The 18,510-nt window shown below is 46.1% G+C and overlaps 3 protein-coding genes across 3 annotated transcripts; all 3 read left to right on the top strand.

Annotated features, from left to right (window-relative positions):
* Nucleotides 1-226: 226 nt before the first annotated feature.
* Nucleotides 227-1,891, top strand: LAJ45_10123 (uncharacterized protein; the record flags this gene model as incomplete). Its single annotated transcript, XM_046119654.1, has 1 exon — nucleotides 227-1,891. The coding sequence occupies one exon, from the start codon at nucleotides 227-229 to the stop codon at nucleotides 1,889-1,891; it is 1,665 nt and encodes a 554-aa protein (XP_045967104.1).
* Nucleotides 1,892-12,637: 10,746 nt separating this feature from the next.
* Nucleotides 12,638-13,045, top strand: LAJ45_10122 (uncharacterized protein; the record flags this gene model as incomplete). Its single annotated transcript, XM_046119653.1, has 1 exon — nucleotides 12,638-13,045. One exon carries the CDS (start codon nucleotides 12,638-12,640, stop codon nucleotides 13,043-13,045), a length of 408 nt encoding a protein of 135 aa, XP_045967103.1.
* A 216-nt stretch (nucleotides 13,046-13,261) lies between these two features.
* LAJ45_10121 (uncharacterized protein) lies at nucleotides 13,262-13,588 on the top strand (the record flags this gene model as incomplete). Its single annotated transcript, XM_046119652.1, has 1 exon — nucleotides 13,262-13,588. The coding sequence occupies one exon, from the start codon at nucleotides 13,262-13,264 to the stop codon at nucleotides 13,586-13,588; it is 327 nt and encodes a 108-aa protein (XP_045967102.1).
* Nucleotides 13,589-18,510: the final 4,922 nt, after the last annotated feature.

The following is an 18,510-nucleotide window of genomic DNA, read 5'->3' as shown; positions in this document are numbered from 1 at the left end:
GGACGGTAATACTTACGTAAGCACTCATCACGGCTAACAGAAAATGCTGATGTGCCAGATCTTGATTGGTCCCCTCATTCGACGGTGATCGCAGGACGAGCGCACTTCAGTTACCTGGCCCCCAACAGCAACAGCAGTCCCCTTTCCTCGTACCTTAGCTAAAGCGGCCCGGGCTCGCTGGCAGTTCTATCTCTACCCCAGCTGAGAAACCGATACCTCCGCTGGCATGGCCGAACTCACCCTTGGTGTCATTGGGGTTCTTCCCCTCGTCGCCGCGGTCTTTAAAGGCTACCAGCAAGTCACCACTTTTGTGTCCAACTATAAATCCTACGATGAGGACTCGCAGCAGGCAATGCGTAGGGTCATCGTTCTCGAATCGGTCCTGAAGCAGAACCTAGAACTCTTTCTTAGGAGCCTTGTCGAGAGGAAGGTACGCCGTGCAATGTTGGACGACCTCAATAGCACGCAGTGGAATGAGAAGGACCTCAATGCCCGCCTCGAGGAAAAGTTAGGCGAGTACGTCGAACCGGTCAAGAGCGCCATCCAAAACTGTTCACGCACACTAGACAGGATCCACAAGTCACAGCTCCTCTCGCAAACAAAGCTGGCAGAAGCGGGAGAACCAGTTCCCCCACCAATACCGGCAGGGGCCCCCATGAGGAAGCGGACTCGCGCACTCCAGTCCGTCCTCTCGACTATGCCATGCATTGGCCCACGCACCGAGCACCCGTCCCCACTCGAGCGATTTTCGAGCCTCGTCAAAGGGCTTGTTGAAGAGGTTCAGAGTCTCTGCCGAGAACTCCGGGATTATATCACTGACCTAGAATCGATCTTCAACCTAATCAAGATATCACTGCGCCCTGGCAGCGCGGAAGACGAACACGTATCACGTCCTGCGACCTCCGCCTCGGACATAGCGAAAGCGCGCCGGAATACAGAGTTCGTCCATGCAGCTGGTGTCCGGCTCCACAAAGCTATCTCCAATGCACTGATATGTCAGTGCCACACTGTACATCTATGTCTCGACGGGCAGATTGGCAGCTCGTCCCCGGTGGTCGTCGATCGGAAGGGGAAATCAAAGCAGTTACAAACCCCAGCTGATGAAATACTGGCCCAGTTCTCGTTCCTATTTACGCACGGGAGCGGGCAATCTATTAGACAGGGAACCGCACTGGTCTGTTTCCAACCCGACGGCAGCGGCGGTGCGGTGGCTGCCTCTCTGCCAGGTAGGAGCGGGCACGCCAACATCTGCACGGAGGTAGCGGGGGCGGGTGAGGGCTACGAGCGGTACTTGCACGATACCAGCGGCGGCTTTCGTCTTCGGCTAGCCCCATCGTTACCGCACAAACTCGGAGGTGGCGGCAGTGGCGGCTATATCTCACTTCAGCAGGTCATCACGACGCGTCCCAGTGAGTTGACAGTTCACGACCGCTTGTTGATGACGGTATCTCTTGCTCAATCGCTGCTTCATCTGTACTGCTCCTCATGGATACGAGACTGGGGCATCGGAACGATACACTACTTCACGGCGCAAGATGACGCGGAATTCGGGCGGTGGACGCCATATCTAGTACTGCGGTCAGGTGACAGCGATATAGGTGATCGCAATCGTGATGTCTATAGGCTAGGGTATCTTTTGCTCCAGCTGGGAGGATTGTGTGTGGATGAGCTTCAGGTGGCAGCGGGCGCGCCGGAGCTCGGCATGGAGAAAGCAATCACGAGGGTTTACCGGTCGATGGGCAGAAATTATGTGACATTCGTGAAGAGCTGCTTAAATGTTTGGGGTCAGAATAGAGGACTGGATCTGATGCGGGGAGAGAACCTGGGAACCTATTTGGGGCACTTAGTGCAGTTGAGGAGAGATGCGATGTCCCTGTTAGAGGGGGCTTGAGTGAGAGCTTTTGGGTGACATTAGGTCCTTGTGAATACTATGTGCTATAGTATCATGAGTGTGTGATTGTAATGATTTTATACACTGGATAAAATATATGCCCTGTGTTTTTCTTCGAAACTAGACCATGGTATTTATGTCCGGCGTCAGCTGGTTGACGCCTTGTGTTCTCCATGAAAAGGGTACCAAGTGCACATTAGATCATCAAACGGGTAGTGTAGTTACAATGGCGGAAAATGGGGTGGGATTAGAGTAGTAGTACGGGTTCCGATGTCTAAATTGGAGGAATGATCCTGAGTGAGAGCTTTTTTGAATAGTAAGCGCTATAACAGATATCTTTGTTGTATCTCGATGGTGACCAGGAAACCATATACGTACTCTCTATATATGAAAGTACCGAAATTGTGGGGTTTGTTAAGGAATTAAGAATAAAAAAAGCTATTGTCGGGTGGGTACCTGCCAAAAGGTGGGGCACGAATAAAGCTTCAACAGGCCACATTAGTACCTGCATATTGAGTCTGACACTCCAGTCCAGCCCGTTGAGCTGCATTGTGGACCCTGTCAATGCAGCTATTGTGCCGCACTTACGAGGACACGTTTCACAACATGTTACAACCCACAGCCAATCTCAATACACGGATACTGACAATCGTCTATCACCTGTGGCTCAACATTTCACAACAGCAGTATTTTTCACCACCACGCACAATACTTCAGCCCTTATCTGGATTTTGGTCTGTTATCGTACGTCTCTTGATGAAGCTCTGTTTCCTGCTGTTTTCTGCTACTTTCCGCTGATGTCTGCTGGTGTCTGCTGATAAGAGGGTCAGGCCCAAGAGGACACAATAATGCCAGACTTTTTTATCTACTTTGATACCTGAACAAATGAAGCTTTTTCAACAATACAACAAGAAAGTACAGCAAGCTGTAACTGTGAGGAAGTCCACGTTTCTATTGATGGATACTGATTGGAATGTGATGAAATGTAACAGGCTGAGCCAAAAAAAACACTGCTGCTGCTGCTGCTACAAGCAGAAAGAGAGGTGTTGTTGCTGAATCCGTTGGAAACGATTCCAACGATGATAATTCTAACGATTCTAATGAAAATGATGATGAAAACGATGATGGCTTTTCCAATGATGGCAATGACAGTGAGGAAGAAGAGCTTGATGATGCAGAACACAGGACTATTACCGAAAAGAATGTTGTAGCCCTGCTTGATGATGCTTACCAGTCTGCTGTATGGGATCAGATGGGGTTTACCTCTTACAAAAATGAGAAACTAGAGAAAGTTTGTAAGAGAAGTATAGTAATTCATGGTGTTATTGTTCTAGCTAAGGGGGAATGCCCCGTATTTTTACTAAAGAGAGGTAGTATAAAAGAGATACAATGAGTCATAGATGTATGAATAATAAAATCACTAATAGGAAAGAGAGTCATGAGTGAGTCATACACTGATGACAAATACTATAATAAAATAATAAGGATCCTCTAATGCTATGGAGCATGCCGAGCGTCCTATTTTAATACTTGCCCTCGTAAGCAACAGTGAATAGTAGAAGAAAATAAAACATGTTTGCCTGTATCCAATGCCTTCGTGAGTAAATCCACCACGTTGCCGTTCATAGCAATATATTCCAGTTCAAATAATGCATCCTCAAACCATTCCGAAACAAAATGAAAATGTACATCAATATATTAAAACCTTTATGAAAGACAGGATTTTTAACCAAAGAGAGAGCTGTTTTTATCTCTATGGAGAATAAAAGAGAAATTCAGTTTTCGTTTCAAGTCCTATATCGTGTTCCGTAAACAGATCAGTTGTTGACTGGTGTCGGAGAGCCATGTAATCCACTTCAGTTGTAGAAGTGGCGACAGAAGTAATGAGCCAGTTTTCCCAGGTGGCCGGTCTTGGGATCTTGTCAGTGGGTGGACTCTGTAGTTGTGCCGATTGAGGGCATTCAAGTATGGTGTATTTGACCGATTGTTCCATCCCGTATTGGCATTGTGCAGGGTTGGTCTATGTTGCGTGTTTGCCTAATCTGATAGCTTGACAGCGTATCCGGTTTATGATTTTCACCTTGGATAGTGGGAGTTTTAACAGTTTCGTTTGGGGTTTGAGTTATCCCGAGTGGTGATAGCTGACAGTGGTTCGAGTCTTCCATTCCTCCAACATTGGTTTGGTGAAAAGGTCATTTTGTATCCATCTTTCTCTGTGGGTATCCAGTCCTTAGAAGGGAAGCATGAGGGATGTGATTCGCTTTGGGCTGATTCTTTTGATATTACTTGTTTTGGCTGGGAGGAGTTGTATTAGTGCTCAATTTAGAGGATGGTTGGCTGCGTAGCATAGAATTCTTTTACGATATTTCCTAGATTTTCGAATGAGAAGGTTTTCGAGAGGGAGTAGTGCTGCCTCTTTTAGCAGGCTTTCCGTTTAGGTACAATGGGGGAACTTGAAGGCCAATGATGATTCGGGCGGCTTGATAGTAAAGTGTGGAGAATGAAGGGATGATATGGTCAGCTCCTATCCACCAAGCTTATGATTCCCAAAGTATTGTTGGGATGAAGTCTTGTACCATGAGGTGGTGCATGTCTATAACGGTAGTTCCGTGGAGGTATGCTATATTTATGATTTTGTCCAGGACTGTTAGGCCTTTAGCGATAGTTTCTTTGATTTGGGGTCAGAAAGAGAGGTTTGAGTCAAGCCAGACTCCTACATATTTCAGTCTGACTTTTGAGAAGATTTTCTCTGTTGTGATTGTTACTGAATTCTTTGCTGTGGGGATGCATGATATTGTGGGTTTGAAGAAGATGGGATCGTATTTTGGTGTTTCCTATTTGATGTTAAGAGACATGGATTTTTGGACACTCTCTGCCATTCTTTCGTTTAGTTTTTTAGTGATGAAGGTGAGAGTTTTTCCTATTTGGATAAGTGCATCATCAGCAAAAAATGAAGTCTTGTCTTATGACGCCTGAGCACCCCAGACGCCCCAGACACTCCGGACAACATAAAGCGATTTCTTACCTGCATACCAACACCTGTATGCCCCGCGACAAGAGCTTTCCGTCCCTTTGTCAAGTGACATCGTCACGACAGGTGTAGATGCAAAGTCGCCTGCTGGCATCTCCACATTAGTATCATTGACATGGTTAATGGCTTTTGCTAGCAATTTTTACTGGCAGAATGAGATCACTCGGCAAAAGGTACATCGACCAGGATATGTTCTCCCTACGACTGTCACACATATTCGTCTATCTGTCTATGTAATTCTCTATGTACATATTTGCGAGTGCCCTACCTACCCCACACGTGCCTGCCCACCCCCGTGCCCGATTGCCTATCTCTGTACCCGACTGCCTGCCCAATTGGCTGCCTGACTCCCTGTCTGACTGCCTGCCTGACTGCCTGCTTGCCTGCCTGAATGCCTGCCTGACTGCCTGCTTGCCTGCCTGAATGCCTGCCTGTAAGCCAATTCGGAGCTTAATCAACGTCGATTGAGTGCAACATCAATCGTTAATTCGGCGTAGATTTGAGCATAGATTTGATGCTGATTTAAGTTTCAACTTGGCGCAATTGGTCGATGTCTTGGTGTCGTTTTGGGCCTCGATTTGCTGCTAATTTGATGCAATTACCTAGCAATTTGGTATCGTTTAGCAGTCTGTAGTGTTCTCAGTACAGTTGTCAAAATACAGAGGTCGGTAAATACATATCTAGACATCATTGCTGGTAGGAGGTAGGCGTCGAGATAGGCATCCCTGCTGGTAGGAGGTAGGTGTCCATGCTGTTAAGAGGTAGGTATCGAGGTAGTCATCACTGCTGGTTTGAGGGAGGTATTGTTGCAGGTAGGAGGTAGGCATCGTTGCTGGTAGGAGGTAGGTATCGAGGTATGCATCGCTGCTGATACAGGGTAGGTGTCAATGTGGGCATCGCTGCTTATAGGAGGTAGGCATTGTTGCTGGTAGGAGGTAGGTGTCAAAGAGGGCATCGCTGCTGGTATGAGGTAGGTGTCGATGCAGGTAGAAAATAAGTGTTGAGATAGGGGTTGAGAGGAGGATAGGCAGGTAGGTAAGCAGGTGGAGATCCACGAGATGTCAAACCTGACACCATTTGATAGGGAGGTTAGGGCTAGCATCAGGATTTAGGGAGATTAGCCATAGTGAGTCACATTTTGGAAGGCGGTGGGGTGTCAAGAGGTGACGTATGATATCTGAGAAGCCCACTAGAGATTGGAAGGTGAGAGGGCATATTTTGGACGCTTGATAGGTGCTAAAAGATGATCTGCAAAATTTAAATCCTTATTATGCATCAAAAGATGACGTGTCACATTTTAGGGCAGCGGGATGAGGTTTTGTGAGCAACAGATGGGGTTTTGGGCACGGAAGACGAATTTGGACATCTGGACATGCGGACTCATCCTGGCAAAACCCGTTTTTTGCTGATAATCATCATTGATGTAAGTGGTGCCAGTGTTGTTAGTGCGATCAATTACTAATCCGGCATATATCATGAATAAAAGTGATAATAGTGGAGATTCTTGTGGTAGGCCTGAGTTGTCTGGTTCAGGGGTTCCCAGTTCGTGATTGAACTTGAATTGGAGAATTAGGTTTGAGTTGAATTCCTTAAACTATTTGATAAGTGGAGTGGGAATTTCTTTCATGTTATTATTTCGGTGAGCTAATAGTAGTTTACACAGTTGAAAGCTCCCTATATGTCATTGGTGAGAAACGCTGGTCGGTCTGGAGTAGTTCCCGTGATTTTTGTAATTAGGAGATTTTGTTGTGTGGGAATGAGGGTGTTTAGGAGTGCATCGATTGCCGAAACGGTGGTTCTACCTCCGATATTGGTTCTTGTTGAGAGTTTCTAGTATGGAGCCTGCTGTGTAGAGTCTTGTTGCCACTATTTTCTCCAATAAGTTGCTGAAGATTGGGAGGAGCGAAATTGATCAGTAGGCTTTAGCTAGGGAGTAGTATGATTTTCCCGGTTTAAGGATTGGGATATATTTCATGAGTTCCCATTGTTCTGGTTGGATTGACTGTCGAAGCATAGCTGAGAATATATTGCGGAAGAGTTGATTGTTGGCATTTCCTGTAGCTTGTGTAAATGGGTATGGGATGTTATTAGTGCCGGTAGCTGAGTTTGCTAGATATGATTTGACTGCAGATATTAGTTTTTCTAGTGTTACTTCGTGAAAAGTATCACTGAGGTCGAAGGAGGGGGGTCATGTTTGGAGGGTGGGATTGTTGGAAGATGTCCAATTTGTGGGGAAGATTTGGGCTTTTAAACCTTGGCACTTCCCCTCAAACATTTATTCACCTTGTATATTTGCGATCGTAGTGTCTCTTCTTTTCCCTGCATTGACCATATTACATATGAGACTTCCTTTGGCTTTTGTGAATTCCTTCTCTCTCTGTTCTGCTTTGGCTTTGCGGATTGCCGTGCTCGATTTCCTGCCGGCTTTCCTGTGTGTTTCTCTATCCTGATACTTTTGGGTGTTTCTAGCTTTCCATTTTACTGTTTTGAAGGATGCTTTCAGCTTTTTGAGCTCTGGGGTCCACCATTTCTTGGATTTGACGTGTCTTTGGCTCCATGAGGTTACACTAGGTTATCTATATGTTCTAGTATGAAGTCGAAAGACTGTTTTGTATGAATTTGACTTTCACATTCTTCGGGGAGGAAATGGAGGCCCAAAATGTTTTATTCTAATTTCCCCCAGTACCACCTGTCATTGTTCCTACCCATCGATCGGAAAAGCTCCCAGATCCTGAGGTGTTTAGGGGAGATCGCGATCGAGAAAGATTACACCTATTTAAGCAACAGATGAGGATTAAGCTATTGGGAAATGCTGACCACTTCCCCAAACTACAGTCTAAGCTATCCTATGCATTCAGCCGACTGGAGGGCGTTGCCGCTAATCAGTTTTTGCAATATGTTGTGGAAGAGGGCATCCCTCTGCCCTCTATGTTACGATTCTATGAAATCTTGCATACTGCTTTCGGGGACCCTGATCAAATGCGCACGGCTAGGAGGAATCTTAGGAACATCCGTCAACGAAATCGAACGTTTGATGATTATTTCGCCGAATTTCAAAGGCATGCTGTCGAGTCAGGGATGGATGAGGTCTCTCGGATTGAAGCTTTAATGGAAGTTATTAATGCAGAACTCGATGAATCAATGATACATCATGAAACTCCTGCAACCGTAGATGCCTGTGCGATACTTTTGCAACGGTTGGATAATCGTCGTCGAGCAGCAGAAGTCAAGCGAGGGAATAAAAAACCTTGGAACCCTACCCTGGTTCCTCGTCCCCTACCAACGAATCCTGTTCCTACTTCCCGTGCTGCCGCCCCTGCTGTCAATACACCTGCTGCTGAGAATCATTCTTCGTTCCGCCCGGGAGGAGATGTACCAATGGACTTATCTGGGGGACGTCGTCGTCCAACCCCTGCCAAAAGAAATGCCCGTTTAGCTGAGGGCCCATGTTTCTATTGTGGAGGTGTTGGACATATGGTTAGGGATTGTCCACCAGCAAGGGCAATGGGAAATCAACCAAGAAGGCCGGTGATGAGAGGATCGGCATTGAGGGTGGAAGAAAATGATTGAAGCGATAACGAGTCGGCAAAAGATTTGTCCTTGCACTAAGTGGTTTAGCCCAGGTACCATTTAAGGATTTTCCTAAGATGTCTGTTTCTGGTTTTTTGGTATCAGAGGAGGAAATAGATGGGAATCAACGTGTAGTGACTTGTTCGATTTCATAGAATAAAAGTTCTTTTATCCCCACCTACGCTCTTATTGATACTGGAGCATCAGGATATGCTTTCATTGACGAATCCTTTGTATGCTACAATAATCTTACAACGACCCCCCTCAAAATACCACGCCATGTAGACGTCATAGACGGCAGACCTATCAAGTCGGGAAAAATTACCCACATCGTCGATATCTCGCTAGACATTCACGGTCATCGAGAAATCACGCCATGTTTTGTGACAAAGTTAGGACACTACCCAATCGTGATGGGGATACCTTGGATGCGGCACCATGATGTTACTATTCGACCAAAGGAAAACCTACTCGTTTTTAATTCTAAGAACTGTTGTCAACATTGTTCACTTAGCGGAACGGCAATTACTGTTCATGCTACATCGATTCCCTTACCGGAACAGCATACGATTATTGATTCAACAAATGATAAACCTATCCTTGATATTGAACAGTTAGTACCAAAAGAATTTCATCACCGTCTCCATATGTTCAAAGAATATGATGCTTCAGTCCTTCCACCACACTGGCCAGCCCATGACATCGAAATAGTACTAGAAGATGGCAAACGACCACCATATGGACCTACATATGGGTTTTCTCAAATCGAGCTGAAAGCACTACGAGACTATCTTGACGAAAATCTACCCAAAGGATTTATTCGGGCCTGTGAATCACCGGCGGGAGCACCTAAACTGTTTGTAAAGAAAAATGATGGAATCCTTCGACTCTGCGTTGATTATCGAGGCCTAAATGCAATCACAATCAAAAATCGATATCCTTTACCATTGTTAAAAGAAAGACTAGGTAAGTTGTCGAGAGCACGATACTATACCAAGTTAGATTTGCGTTGGGGGTATAATCAAATCAGGATAGCGGAGGGTGATGAATGGAAAACGGAATTCCGAACTAGATATGGACATTTTGAATATATAGTAATACCGTTTGGATTAGCTAATGCCCCTGCTACGTTTCAACATTGTATTAATGATATCCTACGTCCTTATCTCGACCAGTTCATAACGGCATACTTAGATGATATTCTCATCTATTCCGAGACCTTAGTGGAACACAAAGAACACATTCGAAAAGTGCTCAAGGTGCTTGATGAGAATCATGTTCACCTTAACTCCGAAAAGTGTTAATTCATGGTTCAAGAAACTAAATATCTTGGTCTTATCCTAACTCCGAATGAAAATAGAATGGATATGAAGAAAGTTCTTGATGTTTTAGAATGGTCGACGCCTAAAAATCTTCATGATGTCCAAGTATTTCTAGGATTTGCTAATTTCTACCGGCGATTCACCCTAGGATATTCAAAGATCGTTGCCCCACTCACAGCCCTAACCAAAAAGAATATCAAATTCGAATGGACTGAAGAAAGAGAAGAAGCATTTCAAACTTTAAAAAGAATGTTCACTACTGCAGCGATACTAGCCCACTTTGACCCCGATCGGAGGATCGTTGTAGAAACTGATGAATCTGATTATGTTTCTGCAGGAATCCTATCGCAACGCGACAACGAAGGAGACTTACATCCAGTCACTTTCTTTTCCAAAAAACATTCTCCAGCAGAATGTAATTATGAAATCTATGACAAGGAACTTTTAGCAATCATACGATGCTTTGAGGAATGGCGACATCATCTTGAAGCAGCCCAATTCCCAATCCAAGTTTTTAGCGACCATCGAAACCTTGAATATTTTATGATCACAAAGGGACTAAATCGCCGGCAAGCCCGTTGGTCCGAATTCCTTTCACGTTTCGACTTCCTTATAAAATTCCGACCAGGAAAGCAAGGAGCGAAACCGGATACATTGACTAGAGGGTCGGGTTACCTACCTATAGAGGGGGATGAAACGCTGGTGCATCAGAGTCAAGTCGTTCTGAAACGGAAAAATTTGGATGAAAAGCTAAGTTTGTTCGCGGGTTCTTTGTCAAATGAATCCGCTGAAGGAATGTCCACTGTAGAGGAGTTATTTTCAAAAGCTTACCAAGTCGATAGTTTCCCAAATACAGTTTTTAGTATGCTTCGGAATGGCATCCGTCACTCGAATAAAATGTCGCTTGCTGAATGCACGGAAGATGATAACGGTCGACTACTCTATCGAGGCGCACTATATGTACCAGATGACAATGACCTTTGGATAAGGCTTCCAAAAGATCATCATGACAAGCCGGCGGCAGGACATCCCGGCAGGGCAAAGACATTGGAACTTCTGAATCGAGAATATTACTGGCCACAAATGCGAAAATACGTCGACCAGTAAGTTATGAATTGCAATGTGTGTACCCGTAGCAAAGCACCACGCAATACACCGTACAGAGTACTCCATCCTATCCGAACACCTGATAGACTGTGGACAGACATATTGATGCATTTTGTTACAGACCTCCCTGAGAGTGATGGATACAATGCAATCCTAGTTGTGGTAGATAGATTAAGCAAAATGTGACATCTAATACCAACAACTAAAGAGGCAGACTCAAAGGAATTGGCAAGGCTTTATATCAATAATGTTTGGAAGCTGCATGGACTACCTAACATCATTGTATCCGACCGGGGAACGCAGTTTGTTGCGGAATTCTGGAAGTCGTTGTGTAACCGGTTACAGATATCGTCGAAGTTTTCTACCGCATTTCATCCCTAGACGGATGGACAGACGGAGAGAATTAATGCCGTAATGGAGCAGTATCTTCGAAGCTATGTATCTTATCAACAGTACGATTGGGCTTGATTGCTACCAATGGCTGAGTTTGCAACAAATAACAATGCTTCGGAGACAACAAGAGTCTCCCCTTTCTATGCCAATTCGGGGAGAAATCCAAGGATAACTTTTGGTCCTTTGGAACATGGTAAGACCACAGCGGAGGATCAAGCTAATCGGATCGCCCGAGAAATGAAAGATATAGTGGATTTTCTAAAGGAAGAGATATTTCGGGCGCAAAGGATACAAGAAGAGTCAGCCAATAGAAATCGAACTCCGGCTCCCCGTTATCACTTAGGAGACAAGGTTTTCCTATCAACGTGCTATATCCTAACTAAACGGCCTTCAAAAAAATTCGATTGGAAATGCATTGGACCGTATAGCGTTAAGCGGATTATTAATCCCTATCCCTATGAATTAGAGCTCCCCCGGTCGATGAAAATAGATCCAGTATTTCATGTCTCATTATTGTCACCCGAAGTAGGTAACCCCTTACCTGTGCAACAACAGTCGCCGCCCCCCCTGGTTGAAATCGAAGGGGAGGAAGAATAGGAAGTTGAAGATATTTTAGATTCAAGGAAACGAAGGGGGAGATTCGAATATTTGGTACGATATACAGGATATGACGAAGCATCCTGGCAACCACTATCGGACCTTGAACACTCACCTGATATTGTTAAGCGATTCCATGAGCGCTATCCACAGAAGCCTAAGCCTACCAGGAGGTAGGCCTTAGAGGAGGGCCTAATCTGTAATGGCAGCTACGTAGTTCAGTTAGGTAATATATTGGAATAGGAAGAGGAGGTATTGCGCAGGGGGTTTAGGATTTGTAATGGGATTTCTATTATGTTCTTTCAGTTTCTGTTAGGCGAAGGTATGAGTCATCATCGGACAAGGGTATTGGATATATAAAGGGGTATTGTCTCGTGCCATTTCTTTTTTCCTTTCCTTTCCTTTTCTTCTCACGCAAACTCTGTACTTTACACTACGAATATAACTTGGTCCTATGTCACCTTATAGGGTTTACCTTGATCCCTGATCAGGTTGAACTACCCAATAGTCCATAGCTCCGAATACTTATACACCTTGCCCTTGTCCTGGTTGTATTCCTTGGCATTAGAGTTCATCGCCCATAGCCCCGTGATACTGCTATTGATTTTGCTGTTGTTTTGTTCGATATATTGCTTGAGGGTTTCGATAGCGACAGTCAATGCATCTTTGATGACCCAGGAGCTGTAATTTAAGTCCATTCTAGCGTGGGTTTGTTCTGGGACGATCATGATTCCCATGACTTATGGCATGGCGCTGTACAATGTGAAATGTGATGGAAAGATGTGCGTCTTCTGCAAAGTATGGTCGTATGAGGGGTTCCGGGCGCAGTGGCAGGATAGCAATTTACGTTACGAGTTTCCGGGAGGCCCTCAAAATCATCTGAGCGACAAGGACAAGTACGATCAATACATGGTTGCTTCACAGAACAAAGGCAAAAGAATGCTATCGGTGCTGTGGAAGCATACATATAAGAACCTTATGAAAGAGTCTTCGGAGGAGGAGGCGGAAGAGAGATCTTTTGTCAAAACAGCTGAGGCCAAGTTACAAGAAGAAATAGACAAGGTTGCCTCTCAGGTCGTTGAGCGACACATAACTCTATCTCAAGTTATGAAAACAAAAGTTGTAATAGAGTAGTCCCCTGATGATGCCACGTTATTGTTTGATGATTTAAGCTCACAATATCCAGTGTTTAAAGGCCAGTCTACAGCACGGGCGCCAGAGTCTCTCGGTGGCTTGTGTGAGTCACAGTTTCCAGTACCCCCAATACCTTGTACATTGTTCAAAAAGGTGACGTTCCCATTGCAGACATCTATCAGGACACTTAGTGTTACTAAAGAACGTACACCAAATATGAACCTGCCTCTTGTGGCTGAGTGCTCAAGCATCCCTGAGCCTCAAGTACCGTATGTAAATAGGACATTGGCACAGCTTATGGCGCAGGAATCAAAGACAATTCTCACTGCCACTCAATCGGCCGTGGGACATGCACAGCAGGAATCACAACAGTACGGTACTATGTCTAGTGCAGTTCCTAGCACTACCCTTCAGGCACGACAATTGCTCCCGCGTCCGTGCCCGTTGAGTAATAGTGTGCTGGAGGGTACAAGGGACGGTCATCCTCTTGAGACAGCGCACGTACCTGTCACCGGCAATAAGCCGAGTGTTCCCGACAACTAATGGGGTCATGGCAATGGGACCGCGGGGAAGTATGATCCACCGCCATCGTTGGTAAAGGTTCCCGCAACTGTCATTCGAGAGGGTAACAGGGTACCCAAAAAAAGAGAGGCATTCGGCAGTGTTGCTATTAAAGACCAAGTGAAGACTGAAAAGGAGTGAGTATTGCCAACCTGCAAAATGAGGTGCACTGATGCTGATTGTAGCTTGCAATAAACGTCGCAAAATGATTGAGCTTCCTTGAAGGAGGTGCCAGTTGTTTTTGCGCTTGCAAAGAGTTGCCGGAGTCTACAGGGGATAGGGATGTGTAGGAGAAGGAGGTGGTGAGGGGGTGAGAAGGTCGGGGTTGATACTTGTGATGTAGCGGTAAGTGTCCCTTTTCCAATCGATTTTACCTACCTCTTTCCCTATTGTTGATAATTTTACCAGCACCTATACGTACTACTTTGAAGTACTGTCGACAATTTCACCAACACCTTCCCAGGGGCCTATGATTTTCATGTAGAACATTGTCAATCAATAATGAAAGCTGTATGTACGAACTAATGGCGCAAGGAAAACGGTCGAAATCATATACTTCGTAGGTAAAATTGCTGGTAAAATTGTCGACAGTAGGGAAGTTTCATGGGTCGGTGGATGGGGTCGTTAGGTTATTCGGAGTTGGATTAGTAATGAGGTTTCTATGGGTTTCTATGGGTTTCCGTCCGGTTGTGGGGTGTGAGTCACTCTGGATTAGTCATCGCAGGATTTCCTTGGGTATATTAGAGGGCTCTCCCTTGCTTCGTTCCTGTTTCCTTTCTCTTCTTCCTTCCTTACGCAACGTCTTCTGTACTCCTCGCAACACCAAAACTTTCGAACAACAATAACTTTTGGCCTGCCTTCCGATAAAACTTTTACTCGAACACGATCCTGTATGTCAATAGACCGCGTAATCTATTGGTATCTTATCGCACATCTGTTCGTACGCGAAGTTATTCACGCTCTAGTCCCTGAGTTGTGATCTCCTCACCCCTCAACCCTCGCTTAAAGCCTCGCGACCGTAGCGAAAAACAACAAACCTGGCCTCACCAAACCCACCCAACCCTCCAAACACCGCGGGCAGGAAGAGAACTCTATCAGAAGTCTTCCCAAACCCAATCCGATCCGGATCATCAGTGATGTCCCAGCAAGCCTCGTTGAGCTCCTGGTTCGCAGGGGCTCCCCCTCCAGGAACCCCGGCACCCCCCGCTTCCCCGACACCCAATCGACCCAACAAACACAATCCACCACAGTGGAACAGACCCAACTCGGTAACGAACCTTTTTCCATCTTCGCCGAACATACTCAGTACAACGAACCATACGCCCCAAAATATGACTATATCCACCCCAGCATCGTTCCTGAAGAAACCCACGCCAGAATGGACTTGAACTACATCTCTTGGGTAGTTAGAAACGCCCTCACCGTAGCACTCGAACCCCTCAACCAAACGACCGAACAAATCAACAGGGACCTAAAAGCCACTATCGAAGTCCTATCCACCCAAAACGATTCCCTCAAGCACACCGTCGACGTCCTGGCCAAACAAATGTTTGAAATGACAAAGAACCAGGACAAAACATCGGAAAAACTCCACCGCCTCCAACAACAGCTCACTAACCTCTCTACCAACAGGCCCAGCAATCAAGCAATCGCTGAAGGTAGAACTGGGGCAATTGCCGCCGTCGCGGCTGCCACCATCACCGCCCACACCACACCCGCCAACAACCCCAACCACCACAACCATGCCCAACAGCAAAAAGGGAAAGCAAAGGAAACTCTGGCCCCACCGGCACCGAAATCATATGCGTCCGCCGCGGCAGGAAATACAAACCCGAATTCACGACTGTCACGAACAAGAGGAAAACCAAAGCCAAAGCAGACCCCCTGTTTAAACCAGAAATCACCAAACTTAACCGGGAAATCGTGATCGAAACCAATAAGGAACTCACAATCACCCCATCGGACATCAGAACCAAGATAAATGCAAAAATCCAGGACCCCGATTGCCAGCTAATTGCCGCCCGGAAAACAACCAAGAACAACATAATCCTAGAATCAAAATTCGCAACCCCAGCAACTAAGGTCCTTGAATACAAAAAGGAAATTGAAACTGCCCTGAACGAACTAAAGGTACCCTTCGTCGACATCCGAATTAACTCTAGATGGTCAAAATTCATCATCCATGGCATCCCCACATCCATAGGCGAAGCCTTCGACGCAGGACAATGTCTAGCATCGGAAATAAGAAACAATTACGGCAACACCTTCGAACTGGCACAAATCCCGAGATGGCTATCAAAACCAGAAGCCCGAATCGGAAAGTCCCACTCCTCCATGATCATCGCCCTCCCCGGACAATTCACCAAAGAAAACCTCGGCCTCCGATACCTTACCCTCTTCGATAGGAACTGTAAAATCGACAGTTACCTCCCAGCAAACCCAGAAACCCAGTGTGCCAAATGCCTCGAATATGGCCACAGACAGGAACGCTGCTCCAACAGCGGAAGATGCGGACACTGTGCCGAGGAACACCAAACCAAAGACCACCCATGCACAGAATGCGCCGGAGGCCTCAGATGCTCACACACACCTATCCGATGCTACCACTGCAAAGCCCCCCACAAAGCAACAGACGCCAACTGCCCGGAACGAACCAAAGTCCGAATCACAAACAGACTCGGACCAGACACAAACCCAAGCCCGCTACCAATTCCCGTAGTTATCCCGGCCCAAGAACACCAACAAGAAGACGCAGCCATGGACAACACCCAATGAGTCACATCAAAAGAACCACGGCTATCGCACAGCAACTGAACTGTGCGAAAAACGAGCTAACAACAAAGTCAGTAGTGGAGGAAGCAGAACAAGACCACAACATACTATTTCTTTTGTTACAAGAACCATGGAACAATAAGGACGGCCACCCACCGGAATCCCCTCTTTTTTATCTATTCACAGCCAGCAACAAGGGCACCAAAGCCGCCACATACATCAGAAAACATGCCAACCTAAAACCAAAACACCATTACACGCACAACAACTTCATCGTCTCCGTCACGGTGGAAATTCAGAACCAAAAAACACAAATACTCAACATATACTCACCAGGGCGAAGCGGACCTTTTGCAGAAATCTCCCACCAAATAATCACCATCCAAAACTGCCTCGTCATGGGAGACTTCAATAGCCACCACCAATTCTGGTATGGACACAGATCCCACGACTACACCAATACGATAAGAGCAGACAAATCGGGATCCAAGAAGCTTAAAAGATGGATAGACCGACAAAAGTTATCCCTACTCAACGAACCAGGCGAATTCACACATTTCCCCAGGAACAACAATAGACCGACCATCATCGATCTGACACTCGTAAAAGGACCAGTACTGGACCATGACGTCCGCTGGAACATCGACCGATATGGAGCAGGTTCTGATCATGGGAAAACGATCCTGCAACTACGAATAGAGAAACCCCCCACATCCCCAGAAGACTATGGCACCGAACGAACTGGGAGAAACTGGAAAAAAACATCTCAGGCCTTCACTTCCCCCCCGAAGCATGGGAAAGCCAGAACCACACAAAGCAATCGGTCGACTTCATACTCGATCATATAGACAATCTGATAGATCAAGTAACCCCATGGAGCCAAGGACACCTTAAATCCAAAAAATGGTGGACCCCAGAGCTGAAGGAAATTAAATCAACCCTCAACACACTAGAAAGGAAAGCCAGGAACACCCAAAAGGACGAAGATAGGGAATCTTTCAGGAAGACCAGCAGGAAATGGACGGCAGCAATCCGGAAAGCCAAGACAGAACAAAGGGAAAAAGAACTCATGGAAGCCAAGGGAAGCGCCATTTGGAAACTAGTCAACACAGGGAAAAGAAGGGACTCTACAATCCCAATTATACAAGGTGAAGAAACGTTTGCGGGGAAGTGCCAAGCTCTAAGAGCCCAACTCTTCCCCACAAATTGGACGTCCCCCGACAACCCCCCACTCCAAATCAGACCCCCCTCTTTTGACCTTAGTGACGATTTTCAGGAAGTAACAACAGAAGAAATTACATCCGCAATCAGATCATGCCCGACACACTCGGCCACCGGACCCGATAACATCCCATACCCGTTTATACAGGCAACAATCAAGGCAAACACCCAACTCTCCAAGACATGTTCTCGGCCATGCTCCGATATGGAGTCCAGCCGGATCGATGGAAAGCGGCAAAATGCATACCGATCCCGAAACCAGGAAAATCTGACTATTCGTCAGCCAAAGCCTACCGACCTATCTCCCTATTACAATGCTTCAGCAAAGTACTGGAAAAGATAGTGGCAACAAGACTATGCACCGCCGGATCCATCCTGGAGACCCTCAGCAAAGACCAGTTTGGAGGAAGACCAACAATCTCAGCGATCGATGCCCTACTACGGACTCTCACGCCCATACAACAAAACCTCCTAATCAAACGAACTCAGGAACCACCCCAGACAGACCAGCCCTCCTCACAAATGATATACAAGGAGCTTTCAACTGCGTCAACCACCTCCTACTCGCAGAAATCATGACCCAACAAAAATTCCCAACATACCTAACCAACTGGTGCAAGGAATTCAACACCAACCGAACACTCCAATTCCAATTCAACCACGAACTGGAACCACCACAACCATATGCCTCAGGACTACCCCAAGGCTCCCCCCTCTCCCCAGTATTATTCATGATATACGCCGGGGTGATAACAGACCCCACCAACTCCCCCAAAGAAACCAACACCACCTATATCGACGATGATGCACTCGTACAACTCGCAAATCCCCCCTCTTCATCACCAAAAGACTCAATGAAAGAATGGCGGAGAGGGTCAAGAAAGCAGCACCCCTCAATATCAAATACGAAC

The sequence above is a fragment of the Morchella importuna genome, assembly GCF_003444635.1.
Source record: "Morchella importuna strain M04M26 chromosome Unknown Morimp01GS042, whole genome shotgun sequence".
Lineage (NCBI taxonomy): Eukaryota > Fungi > Ascomycota > Pezizomycetes > Pezizales > Morchellaceae > Morchella > Morchella importuna.
The sequence above is the reverse complement of the archived record's forward strand: the minus strand, read 5'-3'. Positions and strand labels throughout refer to the sequence as shown.